Genomic DNA, 18,540 nt, shown 5'->3' on the forward strand with positions numbered 1-18,540 from the left:
AGCCCTGCCATGCACTGTATGACAAGGATCAACTCTACCCTAAAACTTGGCCTCAGGAACCACTTGTAAGACCAACTTTTCCCTCATCTGCTGGACAAAACAACTCAGCTGTCTTTACTGCAAGCACAGTCAGAGAATAATCTGTCCACCAACTATCCAGTCTGCAAAGAATCCACGAACATCTAAGAGTTCCAGTGACTTAAAGAGCCCTACATCAAGACCATGGATGGTGCCCTGGGCACAAAACCTCCTCCTAACCCTAACTGCAGTAGGGCTCAGCAGCCAGCAGTTTGCAGAGCAGTGCCCTGGAACAGTCAGCTTCCACAAAGTCAGTCAAAGAGGCTGCTTTAACAGATTTAGTTTTGACACAGGTAAGGAAAGGGCAGAACTTCTTCAGGCTTAGTCAGGAAAATTTTTAGCCCAGATGAGTTCCTGAATACAGAAAACACAGTAACGTCCAATTTCCTTCTGCCACAGCTCTCACCTAGCTAGCTCCTTATGGCAGGCAACAGGTTAAACCGGAGAGCTCAGAGGCTGTGTAGAAGCTTTTCTGGGATACATTCCCCATGGTACTTGGCCCAGTCTCTTGGCTGAGAGAATGCTCTGTGCTTTATCAAGCCAATCAGCTCTGCAGCCCCTGGAGGCACCATGCTGGCTTCCCACTGAGGGTTATCTGTATGCAAAACTCAGGAGGGCAGGTGCCTGCTGGAACAATACAGGTGCTGGCCAGGATGGTACCTGCTAAAGCAGTGAACTGGCTGCAACTGGCTTCTAAGTGCCAATTTTACCCTTACAGATATTCGGCTGTTGCAGTTGCAAACATTAGCCAAGCATTTTTAGAGCACAGACAGCCCCACTTATCATCCTGCAGCAGCTCCTGCCTGTTAGTCACCAGCACCAAGTATCCCTCCTGTATGGCAGCCTGAAATTACACCAGCTCCTCTCATAACAGAGATAATTCAACCAAGTCCAGAGACAGGGCATCAGTTCTATTTGCCTCCAGAAAGCAGCACTTCACCATGCTTTGAGGACTTGGGGTTCCCTGGTCTGTAACCCTAGCTGGAAAGGTGTCCCAGGCTCTCATTGTTGGATCAGTACAAGGACAAAGTGCCTACAAATGCCAAGAAATGCAGGAGGGTCAGGGCAGTGACAAAGTGGAGTGCCACAAAGTGCCCTAGAAGAGTCTCTTACAGGGAGATAATAGCAACAGCTAACAGGGAAAAGATATCTCCCTTCTCTGAGATGCTTCGCAAATTTATTAAATATTTATAATCCCAAACAGCAACTGGAATTGAACTGTTTTGAACTTTTGATTTGCTGAGCTGCTCTCAAAAGTCAGCTGCTGTCAGAAACATCACAGCAGGGATGCTTCCCCATGAAAGAAGAGGAGAAATTAGGAACAAACGAAGCCAGAGTGGAAAAACATGGGCAACTGGGAGCACCCGCAAAGAGAGATATATTTCCAAAGAGTTGGATTTTTTAATGCTGCTTTTGAGAAAATCCATCCTCCAGAGCAGCTATTTGATAACTGCAAACTTCAGTATCTCCTCTCAGCCTTGACAGCGACCCCCTTCTCACACAAATAAGGCAATAGTTGCAGGAACAAGGGATGAAGAGGAAAAGGGAGACATACAGAAGGACAGGGAAAAGATGCTGCAGTTCTCTGCACAGGACACAGTGGAGCTAGATGGTTCTTTTTTCCAACCATTAAAAAAAAAAACCATAACAAAACAAAACAGCAGAACATACAGTGTCAGGACAACATCTGATGAAAGGAGATAACTGGGGCACAGGAAAAGAAAAAACCTGGATCAAGAGTGGTCAAACCAAGCGCCTGAAACCAATCAACAGCTCTGGGCTCAGGTAGCTCCTCTAATTCTCTGGCTAGCAAGATGTTTTCCAGCTCCCCAGGCTTGATATGCATGTGAGAAGCCAAACGGCAAGTCTTGGGCCTTGTGGGGTCCAAGCAGAATGCGAGCGCATGTGCAGGCTTGGAAGAGGGAGGTAGCCAGACCGACAGTGGGGCAGGGTGGGCAGGGGCATCAAATGGTCTGATAGTGTTGTCTCAGTCTTGCCTGCAGAAATTCGTGGGTCAGGTTGTGCCGAGTGATTATCCCAACAATCTTAAAGAGGAAGAAAAGAGGAAAAAAGATACAAGTCAGTATCACAGATGTGCCACTAAGCGACATGCATGGTAGAGCTGTTGTTCTTTCCAGCCCCCCAAAAAGAGGGAACCTGCAAGCAGTTCTTGACCAACGCTGAATTAGAGTGGGTTCAAGTTCAAATCTCACCAAAACAATGCCCCTCCCTCTCCCAGCACTTATCTACAGGCAAGAGACTGCTCTAACTACACCCAAACAGACAATTTAACTGCTGCTATCGTGTCTGGACACAGCAGTAGTTATCCCTCTCTAGGAAGGAAAATCCTGTCAGACAGCATATGGATGTAACTAAATCCTTTGGAAAGCAAAAACTGTAACTGGAAATCACAAAGCTGTCTCTTATGGCTTCATTAGAGACATTTCTGCTATGCCACATGACATGACTGCAGATAGCTCATATCAGATACATTCTAGGAGGCTCTAAAGACCAGAACAGAGGAATGGTAAAGACTAGCTACATAGTGACCGCACACCGGCCATCAGTAGCTGGCGGGTCACAAAAAGGAACCTCTCCCAGCCTGCTGGGGAAACAGTCAAGCCACACATTTCAGCTGATGAAACGCCAGTGATTTTACACGTTGAAAGAGTTTAGAACTAGGCTGCTCTCTAGTACTGCAAGAGCACCTTGTACTAAGCATGGAACGAATCAACATCTCGTTTTCAACCAACAGGCTCTGCAGAGTAGCTATTAGGAACCCCAAGAGGCAGAAAAAGCACTGCTGTCCCATAGGGACAGACCAGTTCAGGCTTAAGGGAAACAGTTTCTCATTATATTTATAGGAAGTTACTGACACCTACTGACTATTCCTGAGCATTGTAGATGGCAAAGAGACAAGTACAGTGAATCAAACACAAACTATTCAAAGACTCCTTTATTTTGCTGCTCCTTTGAGTAAGAATAGAATGCAAGTTCCCTTCCAGCAGAAAAACCTCCTGCCCCAACACACAGGAAATTCTGCTCTTGGCCTTGAATAAAGCTGTCAAAGAGGAAGCCAAATTAGTGGCCTCTGATGAGCTCAAGGCCTCTCAACAGGTACAAGACAGTAAGAGCTTTCACACGCTGCCAACCTGAGACAGGAGAGAGACTGCATGTCCTGCCCTTTGCAGGGAAAGCAGGAAGCAGGCTTGGACACAAAAGATGGTAACAAAGTCACAGTAATCAACAACACTTCAGGGCCTTAAGATGATCACATTCTAATCTCTTTAAAGCATTTCTGTTTGACATTAAGAGATCTTAATTCTCCCAAAGGTGAAGAGCATTGCAAAAACAACAGTGGCTTCCTTGCTCAGCCAAGACAAAATGGAGATAAGGACTCACCTCTCCAACTGCGTTCACAACAGGTAAATGTCTGAGTCCCATTGTCCTAAACAGGTTGAAGACTTGTGACACATGAGTGTTTGGAGAGACAGCAAAGGGTGATGGGTTCATGTAGGGGGTGACATCCTAAGAAAGAAAAACAATTATATTATTACAAGAGGCATTTTTCACTATCTCTGTGAATCACCAACAAGTAATTCCTACAATTCCAATGCACTGATCTCTGGACAGGGTATTGGACTGTGGGCATCTTCTATTTGTCCACAAATACAAAATTATTTCAGGAACCTGACTTTGTCACAGTTTGTTTGAACACTGTAGTTCATGATCTGAAGAGCCCAATGCTGCAGAAAGCCTGTGAGCAGGATAAATGCAGGTCCATGAAAATAAGAATGTATATTAAAAAAGCACTTTGGCCTACACAGCAACTTTCCTGTCACAAAGACAATGACAGGCCTGCCACTGACTGAGCTGCCAACACACAGAGTTCCAAACAAATATCAGCAGTTTGACTGCCCAACCCTACCCAGACAGGAGTCTAATCTAGAAGGAAGTTAAACTAGACAGGCAACATCTTATTCTGAAAGTAAAGCACCTGTGTGCAATGTTACCTTGTAGCAGGTATCAGGATTGATTTCCACATGCAGACAAGGTTGACTGAATGCATGAGAAGTACAGAATGTTGGTCACTGCACCCCAGGGTGGACTTAAACATGCTCTCAGCTTTTTTTAAAGGCCTAGGACAGTCCTAAACATCTAGCAGGAAACACTGTCACACTGCAGTGCATCTCTTACCACTATCATGCGAGGGTTCAACAATGTGAGGTCCAGGTCATGGATATCTGGATAGCGAGGGTAATCCTCTGACATCTCTGCATGGGACAGACGAGGCTGACTTGCACTCTGCAATTAAAACAAATCCCACTGAACCGATGTGTTCACCCCCAGACAGCACATGGGCTGCAAGCAGCACAGCAAACGATGCCTCCCAATCGCTCACCCAGATCTCCTTCTCCCCCATGCCCACACATACAACTTCTGCAGAGGTGTCCTGGTTTGGCCTAAACCAGGCCGATTTTCCTTTCAGTGATTTTTACTTTCAGCTAAGTCTCCTCTAAGTAACTGCACTTTCTGAAACTAACTGCATGTTTTTGCGGACAGTGTCTGCTTCCAGGACTGATAACGCTCGAAGTTTGTAGTTATCACTGAGGCACCGGTAGGGATGTTGTGCAGTAAGGCTCTTGCTGTACTTGTTCTTGAGAGAAACCAAGGTCACTGCTGAATTCCTCACTGCTTACGAGTGAAGAGCCGAAGGGGGGTCGCAGCTGCAGGGGGGAGCGGACAGGGCAGGTGACCCAAAATTGACCAACGAGGGTATTCCATCCCATACACATCATTCTCAGTATAAAGCGGGGGGATCGCGAGGGTCTCGCTCTCTTTCTGCTATGGCCGGTGTCCAGGGAGGACTCCGTCTGTTTTCCTGCTGCCCCCGATCCCGATCCGTGCATCCCTGAATCCAGCTCTCGACCATCGCTAGGCCCAGGCTGGGCCTTCCCGGAGCCTGCCCTGCAGTGCCGGTGGTGACGTGGCTGACTTCAGGGGAGCTCAATCTTGGTTTTGTATATATATTTGTATATATTTGATTATTTCTATTATTATTATTATACTCTTTTCCATTATTATGGTTTATTAAAACGGTTTTAATTTTCCAACCCAGAAGTCTCTCTCCCTTTTCCCTTTCCCTTTCCCTCTGGGGGGAGGGGGGGGATAACAGAGGGCATCTGCCGCAGGTTTAATAGCCAGCCCAGCTTTAAACCGTGACAAGAGGTAATTCTAGCAGCTCATCTCAGAACGCAGCACTGCAAGCCCCAACCTATACAGGCATTTAGCTGAGAGAGCAACAGATCTGCTCTCCAGCCTCTGACAGATCTACACTCAACACTGGAGGGCAGCAACAAATCAGCCTTGTGGAAGATGGACCTCAAACACAAATGCTCATACTGATCTGTCATACAACTGACACACTCCTGGTTAAGACCTTGGCACGCAGCAGTAAAAACACACAGTATACACTGCTGGTTGCTCTATTTGTATCTACATCTGCCCTCCATTCTCCAGTTCTGACAGGATTGCACCTTTATGCAACAAACAAGTCTGTTCATTTATTTTTGAACAGTAGCTATCCTCTTTTCCTGGGGGTGCTCAAACAGAAATTAAATCTCTCTATTCTAGAGCTGAAAGGGAGAATTCACATTATCTGTCTGCAGCTTTTAAAACACAGATGCATTCCTTAAAGTGTAAAAACAGGTAAATTCATTTTGGCAGCCCATAAATATTGTTCCCAGTCTTCTCAGCTGAGACAGTAGGGACGTCTCTGCTGCAATTCCAGATTAGGAAGACTCACCGACTGGCTCTCAGAGTAACAAACACCCCTGACAAGGAGGGTGACGAGCTGTGAGCGCAAGATCAAGCCATGGAAGGTCAAAGGTCTGAAGCGTTCCTCCATGGTCCACTCTTCACTGGGAGACTGGTCAGGATACAGGTTGGGGTAGGGAGTATATCTGTGACAGATTTAACGTGTTATAAGTTGAATGAACTTAAGGAGAGACACATAGCCCCGCCTCCAAAACAACATCAGCTATTTCAGCTCTTTGCAACCTTCTCCTGAACATTTCAGGGACTCATGCTAGAGACAAGCAAATCTTTTCTCCACCAAACAAAATAGCAGAAAGGGGTCAAGAGCCATTACCATGGGCAGAGTATGACAACAGAAGCAGAATGGAGACAGTCTCCTAACCCTCAATTTCAAATCACTTGCTACTAAAGCAGTTTTCAGTGCCAAATTATTCAGATTCTAATAAAAGCTGAAGCATCTAGCAAAATATCAGGGTCAGGACTCCACTCACAAGAGTCACAATCACTAGGTTAGAAACTGATTCACTAGACAGGGCTTCTGCTTGGAAGCGACTGCAATAGAAGTCTGGTGACTCAGCCCAGTTACCAGAAAGGTGGTATCAGTATTATGGCACCAAGGAAATTTAACAAGTTGGACACCATCAAGACATTAGCTGAGGATTCAGTCACAGGGGTGAGCCCCAGCACTGCCTGATGAGACCTGACAAGTCACTTCTACTAAAACGTGGATACTAGCACTACCCTCTGACATACAAGATGTCAGGGACTGTATGAAGCATCACAACACGTCTCAACATAGGGAAACACCCTGTTTGTGTCTAACAGGATCTCACCTTCTCTCTAGCATCTGTTGCAGCAGATCCTCCTTTTCTGGTGGCTCCTCCGTTGCTATGTGCTCGTCACACATGTTACGCAGTTCACTTGAAGGGTAGGATTTCATGGACTGACTGCGCCTGCGCTGCTCTCCAGCTCGGGTGAGGATGCTCGATTTCTGCATACAATAAACAACTTTCAGATACCCTCCTAAGCAGGTCAACAGTTACCCAAGAGTGACTACGAACTATTTGATCATAGCTTTATGTCACCACATAAGGTGTTCCTTAGTCAGTGCTGCTGCAGTACTTGTAAAAATAGCCAACAGGACTGGAGTCTCCTTGGACAGAGAACCTGGAGTTTAGGAACTCAGGCACTCTTTTTTGCTAGAGCACGAATATGCCACAAGCATGTTCATTATTCATTCTGACCTTAAATTTTAAGTTTCCCAAAAGAATAAAGCATCTGCCACACTATCCCTCCTACAAAGAAGAGAAGCTTGTAGGCACCTACTACTGACCTCAATAGTGGGTTCAGTATTTCAGTGCCAAATCCAAACTTTTTCCATGTCTATCTTAACTCTTGCCTCTAGGAATGCAGCCCACTCTTCTGCCTTTACCATGACCTGAAGAATGGAATGAAATTGAGCCCTTGAAAATTTTGTATTGCAGTAGGCGCTTATCTCTGACCTGAATTCTGCACTGACAAAAGCCTAGATAACAAAGGAAGGGCCTTCCCCCTGCAAAACAAAGCTCTCTACCCTTCAACTTATCAAACAAACAATTTCTTACCTTGAATTTGATGTTGTTACTTATTAGTTGATTTCCCTTCATGAACTCCCTCTCATTGCCCCGGTTCTCAGTCACTACAGGGAAGGCATGATGGACTGTTGTGCGCAGGATGCTAACAAGGGACTGGATCCTGGTGTGTGGGTAGACATATGTCAAGTTGGGTTCCATGATGTCGCTGGCTCGTAATCTGAGGAAACAGAAATCCAAGATTGCTGCATGCATCACATCAACAGAAGGCTGGTGATGGACAAACAAGGAAACAAACCAGTCCCAAAATGAGATCCTGAAGGAGTCTGCTGCAGTTTAGTTCTGCCAGCTCCTTCCTTGTACCTATGTGCTCACCTTCACTGCATTATTAGCTGTGCTGGCACAACTGAATTTTTTTTAAATGTAACATTGCATCAGTAATGCACTATAGGTAAGGAAAAAGGTTCCAACTTATAACACAGAAAGTGTTTATAAACACTACTGGGAAAAGATGACAAATGGGAAGATGATGAAATTCTGCAAGAAGCAAAGTCCAGTGGAACATTTTGACAGAGTTCTTGCTGAACCTCACAAATCTGCTCCTCAGATCTCCTCCTGTCCACCCCTCCTCAAAAGGGCTCCAGCACCTCTTTCCTGCCCCCGGCCTGGTGCACAACTCTCAGTTCCTCTCACAGCGATCCTCACAGCTGCTCCTCTCAGAGCAGCCAGGTTCTTTGGAGATGAGGCATCATTTGCCTGCTTTACAGCATTCCTTTCTGGGCAACAACCCTACCACAAACTAACCCACAGCCCTGCCAAGAGGAGCAGCCTTACTTATCCATTTCCACCTCTGTTTCCCACTCCAGAAGAGGCACTCCTCGCAAGTTCACGTGGATGTCATAGATGCCTTTGTTGAAAAAGTCTCCTGTCCATTTGGCTACCTGCAGAGCAAACAGAAGGTCTACTGAGGTGTGCTACAAGTACAAGACTCCTTGGCTTATCAAAGCCCTGGAAGGAACAGAGATTCAGGGCCAGCACGTTCAAGCAGCCTGCAAGAGGCCAGAGCTAAAACCCTGCACTCACCATGAGGGTAATCATTATTGGGAGCCCATAGGTGATCTCATTAGTTGATTCAATTAGGATGACGGTCAGGCTAATTGTCATGCGGACCACTCCTCCCAGGAACGCTGCTGCCCCGATCAGTGCAAAGGTTCCTGAGTAGATGTGATCCAGGCCAATGTAGCTAGGGCAAAACAGAGAGCCCGGAGATTAGAATAACCTCAGCGAGAGATTAGCTGGTGTCTGCAGCACATCTCACACACATACACACACTCAATGCACCTTTTGAGGAGGTTGGCGACCAGGCGTCCGAAGGCAGCCCCACAAAGCAGTGATGGCACAAAAAGACCACTGGGCACAGAGATCCCGTATGTCCAGCAGGAGAGTAAGAAATAGAGAAGGAAGAACAAGGACAGTGTGACTGGGCTGAAAGTACCTGCAACACAAGAAGAATCATGACTAAAGGGGCACAGGTCTGTCGGACAAAGACAGTAGTCTTGCACCATCCACCCCTCAGCTCACAGCAGGCTCATCTCACAACAGCTACTTACTCTCCCCAGTCCAAACACACATGAAGACAATGAGTAAGTGAAAAAGAGAGGAAAAGCAGGCCTTTCTTCCCATGGAGGCAGCTTTCACCTGTTGTGCTAGCATCCCCCAGAGCCATGAAGGCCTGACGATGCTCTTAGCCCTGTGGTTCTTATAACAAGGCTGTTTCAAGTAAGAAGCAGCTCTGAAGCCTAAGTATGGGACGAGGCACTGCCTCCTAGCTACTCACCGTCCTGGTGGAAGAGCTGCAATATAGCTGACTCCTGAGGGTTGAAGAAGAGTGTGGCCATGTCATTGTAGGTTTCATTCGGGCAGAAAAAAGTTTTGATGCTTGAATTCACATCCTCTGACATACTCTAATGCAGGACACAAAAGATACAAACAGTTAAAATTCGCTGTCTCCTACATTAGCCTTTGTGCAGAATGGGAGTAACCCTTCTGTATAGGGCTGTCAGCCCACACATCAACAGCAGAGACGGGGCATGCGGCATCAATGCTGATTCACAGCTTGAGCTGCTTTGCCAAAGTACGAAAGCACAAAGGACAGCTTTCATTATTACCCTACGCTCCTGCAACTGTCTGTAGGCTTTCACTGAAGTTATGTACCGCATGCTGTCAAAAGCTCATTACGTGCCTGTGCTGCTCTGGTGGGTGAACAATATGATGAGGACATATAATCTTCACATAAGATTCCTCACCTGCAGGCTCAGAGTGTCATTGCCACTATGACTGGTGGAAGACATCTGCCGGCATTCCCCCAGAACCATGGAGGCTACAAAGACCACAACCGTGGTAGTCAACGACACCAGCAGGCTCTCCAAGACTCTGCAAGTACACAATAGAAACCATACACGGAAGCCACACTTAGCCCTATAACCCAGTCCCAGCTCTGCACATGACTTTGCTAAGACTGCTGAAAAGCAGTCACCACAGTTAACATCAGAAGCAGGGGACCCTGCAAGTCAAGCTGAATTATGACTTGGTTGCCAGGAATTGCGTTAACTCCTCTTTTTAATTGCCTGCCCCAAAAATGAGCTATTTCTACCCACAGAACACATTAGCTGTCACGTATAAAAAGCCACAGGGAAGGGTTCAGGTATGAGGCTGTTCACATGGAAACAATGTTCTGTAGATTCTTACAGGGTAAAAGTCTAGATAGGACTGGACAGGTTGATGCATAGTCTCTCATATTTCTTTTCTAACTGCTGAAATACACTTTTTTTTCTTAATCATGGGCCTCTTACTTAGGAATTGTCTATTTTCCAGAATTACACGGCAATTCACTCTCTAAATAGCACAGATATTAGCTCAGTTGTGGATTTAATTAACCAAGACAAAAAAAGAAGAGAGTGGCATCAGCTATTCCTTCCACATCTGTTTAGACAAGACATGAGATCTTTTGCATGGAGACAAAGCTCTGGTTTGTTCAGCTAGAGCCTTTAATATAAAGAGCTCCCTCCATAGACCCTGTGAGGGGGGTTGCAGCTCTCTCTGTACCACCAGAGTAATTACAAAAACGCAGAGGGACTGTAACATCTCATTTCTGGTGTTCACTTTTAAGTTCTATGGAGGCTTCATTTTGTGTTTTCAAAAATAATAAGTCTGGGATTTCCTCCAATCCCTCTCACTCGGTCTTCTAGATTGATGTTTTTGCTTTGGGACACTGAACACAGATCAGAGATCCCTGCACAAACTCAAGAGAGCACAAATACCTGACCAGCTTTGGCTTGGGATGCACGTTCCGCATGCGGTACTTCGCAAGCCTCTTGTTCAGGCAGTTGAAGGTGGCTCCGAGAAGGCCTCCCACAATCCCCATCAGAATGAAGAAGCCCAAGTCCACAGCTGTCCAGAGGTGGCATTTCTTATCAGACTCAGAGCACTACGTGCAGAAAAGCATAAAAAAACCCCATCAGAGTAGTTGCTGCAATTTCCTACCAATGCTTCTGTCTCCACAGGAAGAGACTTTCAGCAGCTGTGACAAAAAGGGAACAATTCTGTCTTAGGCTGTCAATGTATTGCAGCTAAATATCAGCTGCCCTTCACTGAAATACAAGCATCAAAAAAATCAGAAAGAAACACTGAACTGACAAGAGACTGGAGTGGGGGTGGCAATAACAGCACTAAATCTTACCTTAAACTCCCCGAAGTTCAGCAGCCCAGGGAGCTGGAAAGACCCCCAACTTCCAAACTGAATCCCAGAGCGGAAAAAATTCAGGGTGAAGGTGGCAGCCATGGAACAGAAAAGCTGAGGAAGTAAAAAAAAAAAAAGGAAGAAATAAACATTCCCCAAATTAAGATGGGCACACTCAGCTCTTCTTTGAGACACGCCTGGGGAAGAGAACCTCAGGGCCTTCTGAAGCTTTAGGAAAATAGTCCTGCTGAGGTTTAACACCCTGCAAAAGAGAGCAGGGCTAAATGGACTACTATAATCATCCAATTTGGTTTCCCACACAAGAAGTTAGGAATTTCACCTAGTAATTCTTGCAGCAAAAGCTTTTTTTTTTGTCAAAGATGCTAATTTGCAGTTGCAAATCAATTACAAGGCACTAACACAGATTGTTTATAGAGTTGGAATTGAGGTCTTCACTGGCTCTGAGAGTTGCTATATTGGCAAATCCCCTTGCCCCTTTTATTCCTGCTGAGAAAGAGTAGACTAACTGAATCCCACCAATAGGACATTTGGCACAAGAAATGCAAAAAACATCATGAAATCCAATACATTTTAAAAATACTGTCAACTTTGTGAAAGTGGGCGCTACATGCAGAGAAATCAGCAACGTGAAGGCACAGGGCATTGCTGCAATACAGCTCCCCAAGGCACAGAAAAGCAGAAAGAAATCCAGGACTTGCCTACTCCATCTGCTCCCAAAGGGTTGGGCTGCAAAGAGCCCAGGCACAAAAGCCATTCCTCCCAGGTACACTAAATCTGCTGCCTAGAGTTGTCTCATAGTTGCAGATACTACCAGACTCATCTCTGCTCTTGATCTGTAGCAATTCTGGAGTTCTGATAGAGCAGGCAATCTCTCTCCTGCCAGGAGAACTCAGGAGGAGACAGGATAATCTGAATGCCCCCACAGACAAGCCCTCCCAAAGGTCCAGCTCAAGGAAGAGACACACAAAAAGAGCCAGAGTCATTACTCACCACTTTCCATGTAAGTCCTTGGTTCCAGAAGGAGGAACCTTCTTCCAAGCTGAAAAGAGTGCCCCCAATTGGGGCTCCAAAGGCAGCTGCAACCCCCGCAGCAGCTCCAGCAGATACAAAATCCCTTTTATCCCTGAAATGAAGAGGAAAAAAATCTCAGTTTAGCAAAGTAGAGCTCAGGAGGTGTGTAGATTCTGCAAAGTAAGAGACCATTCCCATTTATGGATATACCCCAGGGATACAGGAGCGACAGCTGGGAGAAGTGATGGCCATGGAAGGCAATGCCATTTATTCAGTAAGCCATTGCAGCATCATGCTCTTTCTCTAGAGCACCAATACAGAGCAAAACTCTGGCACTATACAACTGCCCAGTATACCAGGAACCATCCCAAACTGTGGGGTTCCAGCATCACTTGAAAGACTTAGAGAGGTAAGGGTAAGATTTTATTCACATTCAGGCAGACCAGCCTTCTCTCTAGTATATTTTGGTCATAAGGGGTGAGTAACTGAGCTCGTACCCAAACAACGAAGCCATTTAACCATTCAGATTAAAGGTTTTAATGGGTAGAGATTTGCTGAGTAGTATCAGAGAACATAAATGAACATGGAGACCAGAGCAGAGCAGCATGGAAGAGTCAAGTCCTGGTGTTGCCTTGCTGCAGAATGAAACTGCAGAACACTAGATAGAAACTGAAAAAACAATCGACTGATTCATTCCAGCCCGCCACCCTTCTCCCAAGGAAGTCTGCTCACTCATCCTCCTGTTCCCTCCCCCACATCCTGGGTACAGTACCTGTCACTGCGGAAATACGGAAAGTTAAATCGGATCTTCCTCAAAGAGATGCTCTGGAACTACAAACAAAGTAAAGATTTAGAGCCATAGGAGATGGAAACTTCCTCCTCACAGTACTCTTACAAAGCAGTGGTGTGACCAGGCCAGCGACCCAGGCCAGCACTAACCTGTGGCAAACCTGCACCCACGACAGCACCACTGTGAATCATTGGACCCTCCTTCCCAACAAAAAGACCTGGAAAAACAGGATTGATGAGGCAACACACTTCTCTCCCTCTCCCTTGCTGACAATGCCAGGAGAGATTAGCTCACCACTCTCATGCCATGGCACAGTTCCCTATGCCAAGCCTGCAGCTCCTCCCTCTCCCCTCAAGGTGAAGGAAGGTGCTTACCCCTGCCCCCTCAACCCCCTAAATGTTTGTGAGGACTTCCACACTTGGCACTCCACATGAGTGGAACCAAAGAGAGCTGTTACAAGGACTTTGAACTCTCCGGGTTACTCTGCCCTCTCCAGGTTACTCTGCCCTGCTGCCTAGAGCATAGCGACCTTCAGGCTGCTCTAGACAACGTGTCCTGGAGAATTCTCAGGTCTCCCTCTTGGACTGAGCCACAAAGAACCAGTTCTGACTAGCCCACCCAGAAAAGCACCTGTTCCCCCGATAGTCCTGATCCTTCTGTCGCTCTGCTCCATGTATGCACTCAGGGCTCACGACTCTGCTCCAGCCCATCAAAATCATTTTACCAGAAAGGCAGGAGAAGCCTTTTGTGCCCTATGTACAGCAGGGACAGCATTTTTTCCCCTTCAGTGATTCCTTACCCCAACAAGATCAAGCCACCACAGCCCCTCTTACCTCCTGCCACACTGAAGAGCACTCCCATAGCTTTGCAAACCACTGTCCGGAGACGCACAACCCCTGGAACCTTCACCCCGTTGAGGTAGCACTTAATTTCAGGAATTCCTGATCCAGCTGCTACAGGCTGCAGAAAAGAAACACTGATGCTGTGCTGACCCTGCTTAGCTAAATCAATTAGCACTGTGAAGCTTGTTTGATCCCTTGGGGCAGAAAGTGCTTCTGGCAAGACAGGAACTTCATACCCAGGACCTTTGTGAGAGCAAAGACAGGCTATGTAAGGAGAAGCCGTGGACGTAAGTCTTACTTGGATCAGGACCAGAAGACTGGCAAGAAAAACAAAGGTCAGGTTGAATCCCAGCAGCTCCAGCAAGGACAAGGCAAGACAGCCTTTCTCAGTGCATTCTTCCACCGCTGCAGGTACAGTCAAGGAAAACAACAACGTTCCCCCCACCAACACGCAATCATTCGGTACTGTCTGGGGGTCCCACTGGCATCAGGAGCCAAGCCTGCGCTTCCTGATCCAGCCAGGGCAGCTGACACGACCCATCAGGAAGCCAGGCTTCCTTGTCGGAGCTCAAGACTGAGCTACAAGGAAGTGACACCACTCATTCTTTCAGTGATCAGCCTTTGCCTATGTACATGATACTGGAACCATTTCTTGGTTTCAAGGGCTGAATTACATACACAAGTTGAAAACTTGATTAATCATCAACGTGACTGATGGCAGAAGTCTGAGAGTCAGCTGTTCTGAGCAAAACATGGCAACAGAAAGGAAAAGGTCACTAGGTCACTTGAATCTAACAGGAACCCATACACTAGCTAAAAGATACAGCTTTGTACCACCTGGAACTTGAGCTGGGTAAAGAGCCGTACGAAGAAATCCACAAAGAGGCCCACCTATGAAAAAGAAGACAGATCTGCCATCAGAAATTACTACATACAAATAACAAAGACCACCCGCTACTAAGTTCTACCAGAAGTATGCACACATGGGAGGACAGAGGATGCAGAAGGCAAAAGAAGCATTGTTCAGAGCAAAGTAACTTCAGAAGCTCAGATTTGCTGCCTCCTTCATTCTCACTGGGACAGATCCATCCTAGAATTAGTCCTGAAGAGATGTATTTCAGAGTACTAAACTGGCAGCAGTTTTAACACCCACAATGTACTTCAGGGCAGAGAAGAAAGCTGGTGTTTAACTGAGGCATACAGTTAGCAAAGCTCATTTTCAAACACTCTGGAAAGCACATGCAGTGAAGCTAGTAATGCCAAACACAAAACACAGTTCAACTGTAAATCAGCATTCTTTTGCATTAAGTGCTCACTTTGGACAAGTTTTCCTGTATGCCGAATTAAAGGATTTGCCAGAATACTTTGCAAAGAAAGCACGGCAAGATCTGAAAGAAAAAAAGGCTTTCTGGAAAATAATCTTGCAACAATGTGCTATAATTCCCAAAAGACAACTTCAGCTACTAAGCTCCCCACTTCATGAAGGAGAATGTTTCCTCCTCTTTACTCCTCAGCTATTGACTTCTAAATTATTCCTGCTTAGTCTCCCGAATTTTCCTCATTCCCCAAACAGCATGACCCTTACCAGTCCTGTGCAGACTCCAATAGCAAAAACCATCACCCACTTCACTGCTTCATATCTCTGGGCTTTCTGTTTAGGAAGAGGATTAAAAAAAAAAAAAAAGCCAAGTCAAAGCAACATAGAAATGGGGATCAGAAAAAGGCTGTTTTGGGCTCCACAGCTCAATTACAGCTAGAGTGATAAATCAACAGAAGATGGTGACAACAGCAAACTGAAAACAGAGAACTGAAAGTGCTGAACACCTCGCTCACGTTAAACCTGAGGATCAGAACAGATGCTGGGAGCTATAATCTCCACATATATTTTTATTCTTTTCATAGAGAAACCAAGAGAGCACATAGATTTTCTTTCACAAAGAAGAAAAAAACCCACAAAACTTCCCGCAGTGGAGTGTATTTAGAATCATAGAACTGTTTGGGTTGGAAAGGACCTTTAAAGATCATCTAACCCCCCTCCCATGGGCAGCCACATCTTTCACTAGGTCAGGTTGCTGAAAGCCCCATCCAACCCGGCCTTGAGCACTTCCAATGATGGGGCATCCACAGCTTCTCTGGGCAAATTTATCTGGGCAATTTCCACAGTTTTAGCTCTCAAGCTAATGAAAAAGAAAGAACAAGGTCCTACCTTGTTGTCCATGCTCTCCAAAACTTCCAAGTACGGGTCATTGATACAGCGATCATAATCCAAGCTCTGAAAGAATGCCAAAAGGTCAATTTAACGGATCGTACAAAAAACTATGGATAGAAGCCCTTGTTAAAGATTACAGAAGTCATTGGTACCCTCACAGTAGGTTTTGCAAACAACAGTAGGAGAAAAAACTCCTGGAAACAACTTAAATATTCCCAGCAGAGCCAGACACTGAGAATCAGGAAGTGAAAAAACAGACCAACTTCACTGCCCAAGCTGAGAGACAGGGAACCAAACAGGAACATGATTGATTAATACACCTTTAAATTAAAGAAGTCACATTGTACAGATTTAGACTTTACCTCTTTAAGCACCTCCAATTTGACAGAGCAGAGGATAACACTAGATCGTTATATTTAACCCCTCACTACAACACAACACTAGACAGTAATTCCTCTCCAGATGAATAGCATCAATTCTTAAGCTTATCACAGCAGGATGTTAAAAGCAATATAGAGTTGCCCAGTTGTACTCACAAAGTACCACTAACTTCTATCTACAGTAACTTCACCTTTTCAAGCCAAGCAGTAACAGGCTGAGCTGGTGACACCCATGCTAACAGGAACTGCTCTAAATAGCTCAGGGCCACCATACAGACATGCAAAAAGCAAAAATCTCCTCTAAGAAGCAGGATCCAATAGATGGGAAGATCTGCTGCCAGCCAGCGTGGCATCAGAGACAGCAGTAAGGCAACAGTGACGAAGTAGCTACAGATGCTTTCTACAGTCATGAGGAAACAAGACCACTAGAGCCTGTAAATCTCACATTTAAAAAGTGGAACAATGCAGCAGGCTCTGAAAGTTAATTTTCTCACAGGACTTGGGACTTAAGCAGCTGATGTTCAAGCTCTGCTCACAAGGCTTTAACCTAGAAATGTGTAATTATAAGGAGCAGTTCTTTGCAAGTGCAGCAACTCTTGGTATTTCTGCTGGTACCAATGCAATCTAACTAGTGATGCATTTTGAGTACCTGTTCCATTACAAACTCAAACAGATTGAAACCTGTCTGCAGTTCTTCCCACATTAATTTCACAAGCTGCTATCAGTTAGTTTCCCACCTCATAGTCCTTGCGTGGAAGGATCTCATCCTCCTCTTCATGAGTTTCTCCTAGGATTGTCTGCAAAACAAATAAACATGGGAAAGGAAAATCATCAGGGGAAAAATGCATGTACAGGTGCATGTGAACATTGGTAGTAAAGCCAAAACTAGGGAAGGCCTATGCCACTACTCCTCATAAAGTCAGACTGTGGATCACCAGACTACTACTTACTTTGGGGTAATTGTATAGGGCCTTACGTTAAAGCTTGCCCCTCAGCAAAAACACACTGTATTACTACTATACAGGAGCTCCCCACAGCACAGTAAAGCAGCGTACTAAACCCACATCCCAGCTTCCTTCACACCCAGTTACAAGGAGGCACAGGCCAAGAAACTTGCACAGACAGCACTCCCCTGTGCCAGGAGAGCCCCTGCCAGAGCCACTCCCCTCTAACGCCTGCACGGGATGCCGTACCCCGGGAGGAGCAGCAGCACGGGCTGAGGAACCTGCTGCAGGGGCTGGGACAGCCGGCCCAGCCAAAGCAAGCCTTGTCTGGGGTACCGGGACAGCGCGGGCTAAGGCACCGGCGACAGCACCTGAGGTACCGGGCCCGGCGCGAGCAAAAAGAGCGCGAACGCGCTGAGGCACCGGGCCGTGAGGCTCCGGGCCAAGCGCGGGCGGGGGCACCGAGCCCTGAGGCGCCGGCACTGTGGGCGGGGGCACCGAGCCCTGAGGCGCCGGTACCGGGGTCTGAGGTACCGGGGTCTGAGGTACCGGGCCCTGAGGCGACAGGCCCAGCGCGGTCTAGGGAGTCGACACCAGGGGCGGGGTACCTGGCACTGAGGCGCTGGGCCGAGCGCGGGCTGAGGTACCGAGCCCTGAGGCGCCGGCACTGTGGGCGGGGGTACCGGGCCCTGAGGCGCCGGCATCGGGGGCGGAGGCACCGGGCCCAGCACCGTAGCAACACTCAACGCCCTCACAGCCGCCCGCCCTCATGCACTCCCCAGAGCCGGCGCGGCGGCGGGGCCGGGCCGAGGCCCGGTGCCAGGACGCCGCCAGCAGGAACGAGGCCGGGGACCGCCGGGGGTGCGCGGGGCCGCGGCCGTACCAGCTCCTCGGGGGTGCGGCTCTCCCGCTCGCCGCAGCAGCGCGGGCAGCAGCAGCAGCACAGCCCGGACCCGCACCCCGCCATCTTCCGCCGCCGCCGCCGCCGCCCCTTTCCGGCCCCACCCGCCGCGCCGCGCGTGACCCCGCCGCCTGCCCCGCCCCCGGCGCGCGGGGGGAGCTGAGGTCGCGGCGCCATGTCGGGGAAGGGCACGCGCGGGGCACCACGTGACCGCGGCGGGAGGGGCCGCGCGCGCCC

At 47.3% G+C, this 18,540-nt stretch overlaps 1 protein-coding gene across 1 annotated transcript; it reads right to left on the reverse strand.

The window, feature by feature from the left end:
* Positions 1-1,380: 1,380 nt before the first annotated feature.
* Positions 1,381-18,369, reverse strand: CLCN6 (chloride voltage-gated channel 6). The gene is made up of 23 exons (XM_068414749.1): positions 18,286-18,369; positions 17,196-17,255; positions 16,076-16,141; positions 15,455-15,520; positions 14,694-14,760; positions 14,168-14,274; positions 13,861-13,987; positions 13,177-13,244; positions 13,010-13,068; positions 12,217-12,349; positions 11,206-11,319; positions 10,787-10,953; positions 9,773-9,899; positions 9,304-9,430; positions 8,808-8,961; positions 8,550-8,709; positions 8,301-8,407; positions 7,500-7,686; positions 6,729-6,886; positions 5,885-6,041; positions 4,276-4,383; positions 3,481-3,606; positions 1,381-2,123 (listed from the first exon to the last, which is right to left on the reverse strand). Exons 1-23 carry the CDS (start codon positions 18,367-18,369, stop codon positions 2,043-2,045), a joined length of 2,610 nt encoding a protein of 869 aa, XP_068270850.1. The 3' UTR covers positions 1,381-2,042.
* Between the last annotated feature and the right edge of the window lie 171 nt (positions 18,370-18,540).

Source organism: Nyctibius grandis, chromosome 17, assembly GCF_013368605.1.
Source record: "Nyctibius grandis isolate bNycGra1 chromosome 17, bNycGra1.pri, whole genome shotgun sequence".
NCBI classification, from domain to species: Eukaryota; Metazoa; Chordata; class Aves; order Nyctibiiformes; family Nyctibiidae; genus Nyctibius; species Nyctibius grandis.

Excerpts from the sequence above, each read along its gene's own strand:
- CLCN6 (XM_068414749.1), bottom strand. The coding sequence starts at position 18,369 with ATGGCGGGGTGCGGGTCCGGGCTGTGCTGCTGCTGCTGCCCGCGCTGC. Across the intron at positions 11,320-12,216 it reads AAGGACTTACATGGAAAGTG|CTTTTCTGTTCCATGGCTGC; the intron begins GTGAGTAATGAC and ends TTACTTCCTCAG. Across the intron at positions 9,431-9,772 it reads ATGACACTCTGAGCCTGCAG|AGTATGTCAGAGGATGTGAA; the intron begins GTGAGGAATCTT and ends GTCCTGCATTAG.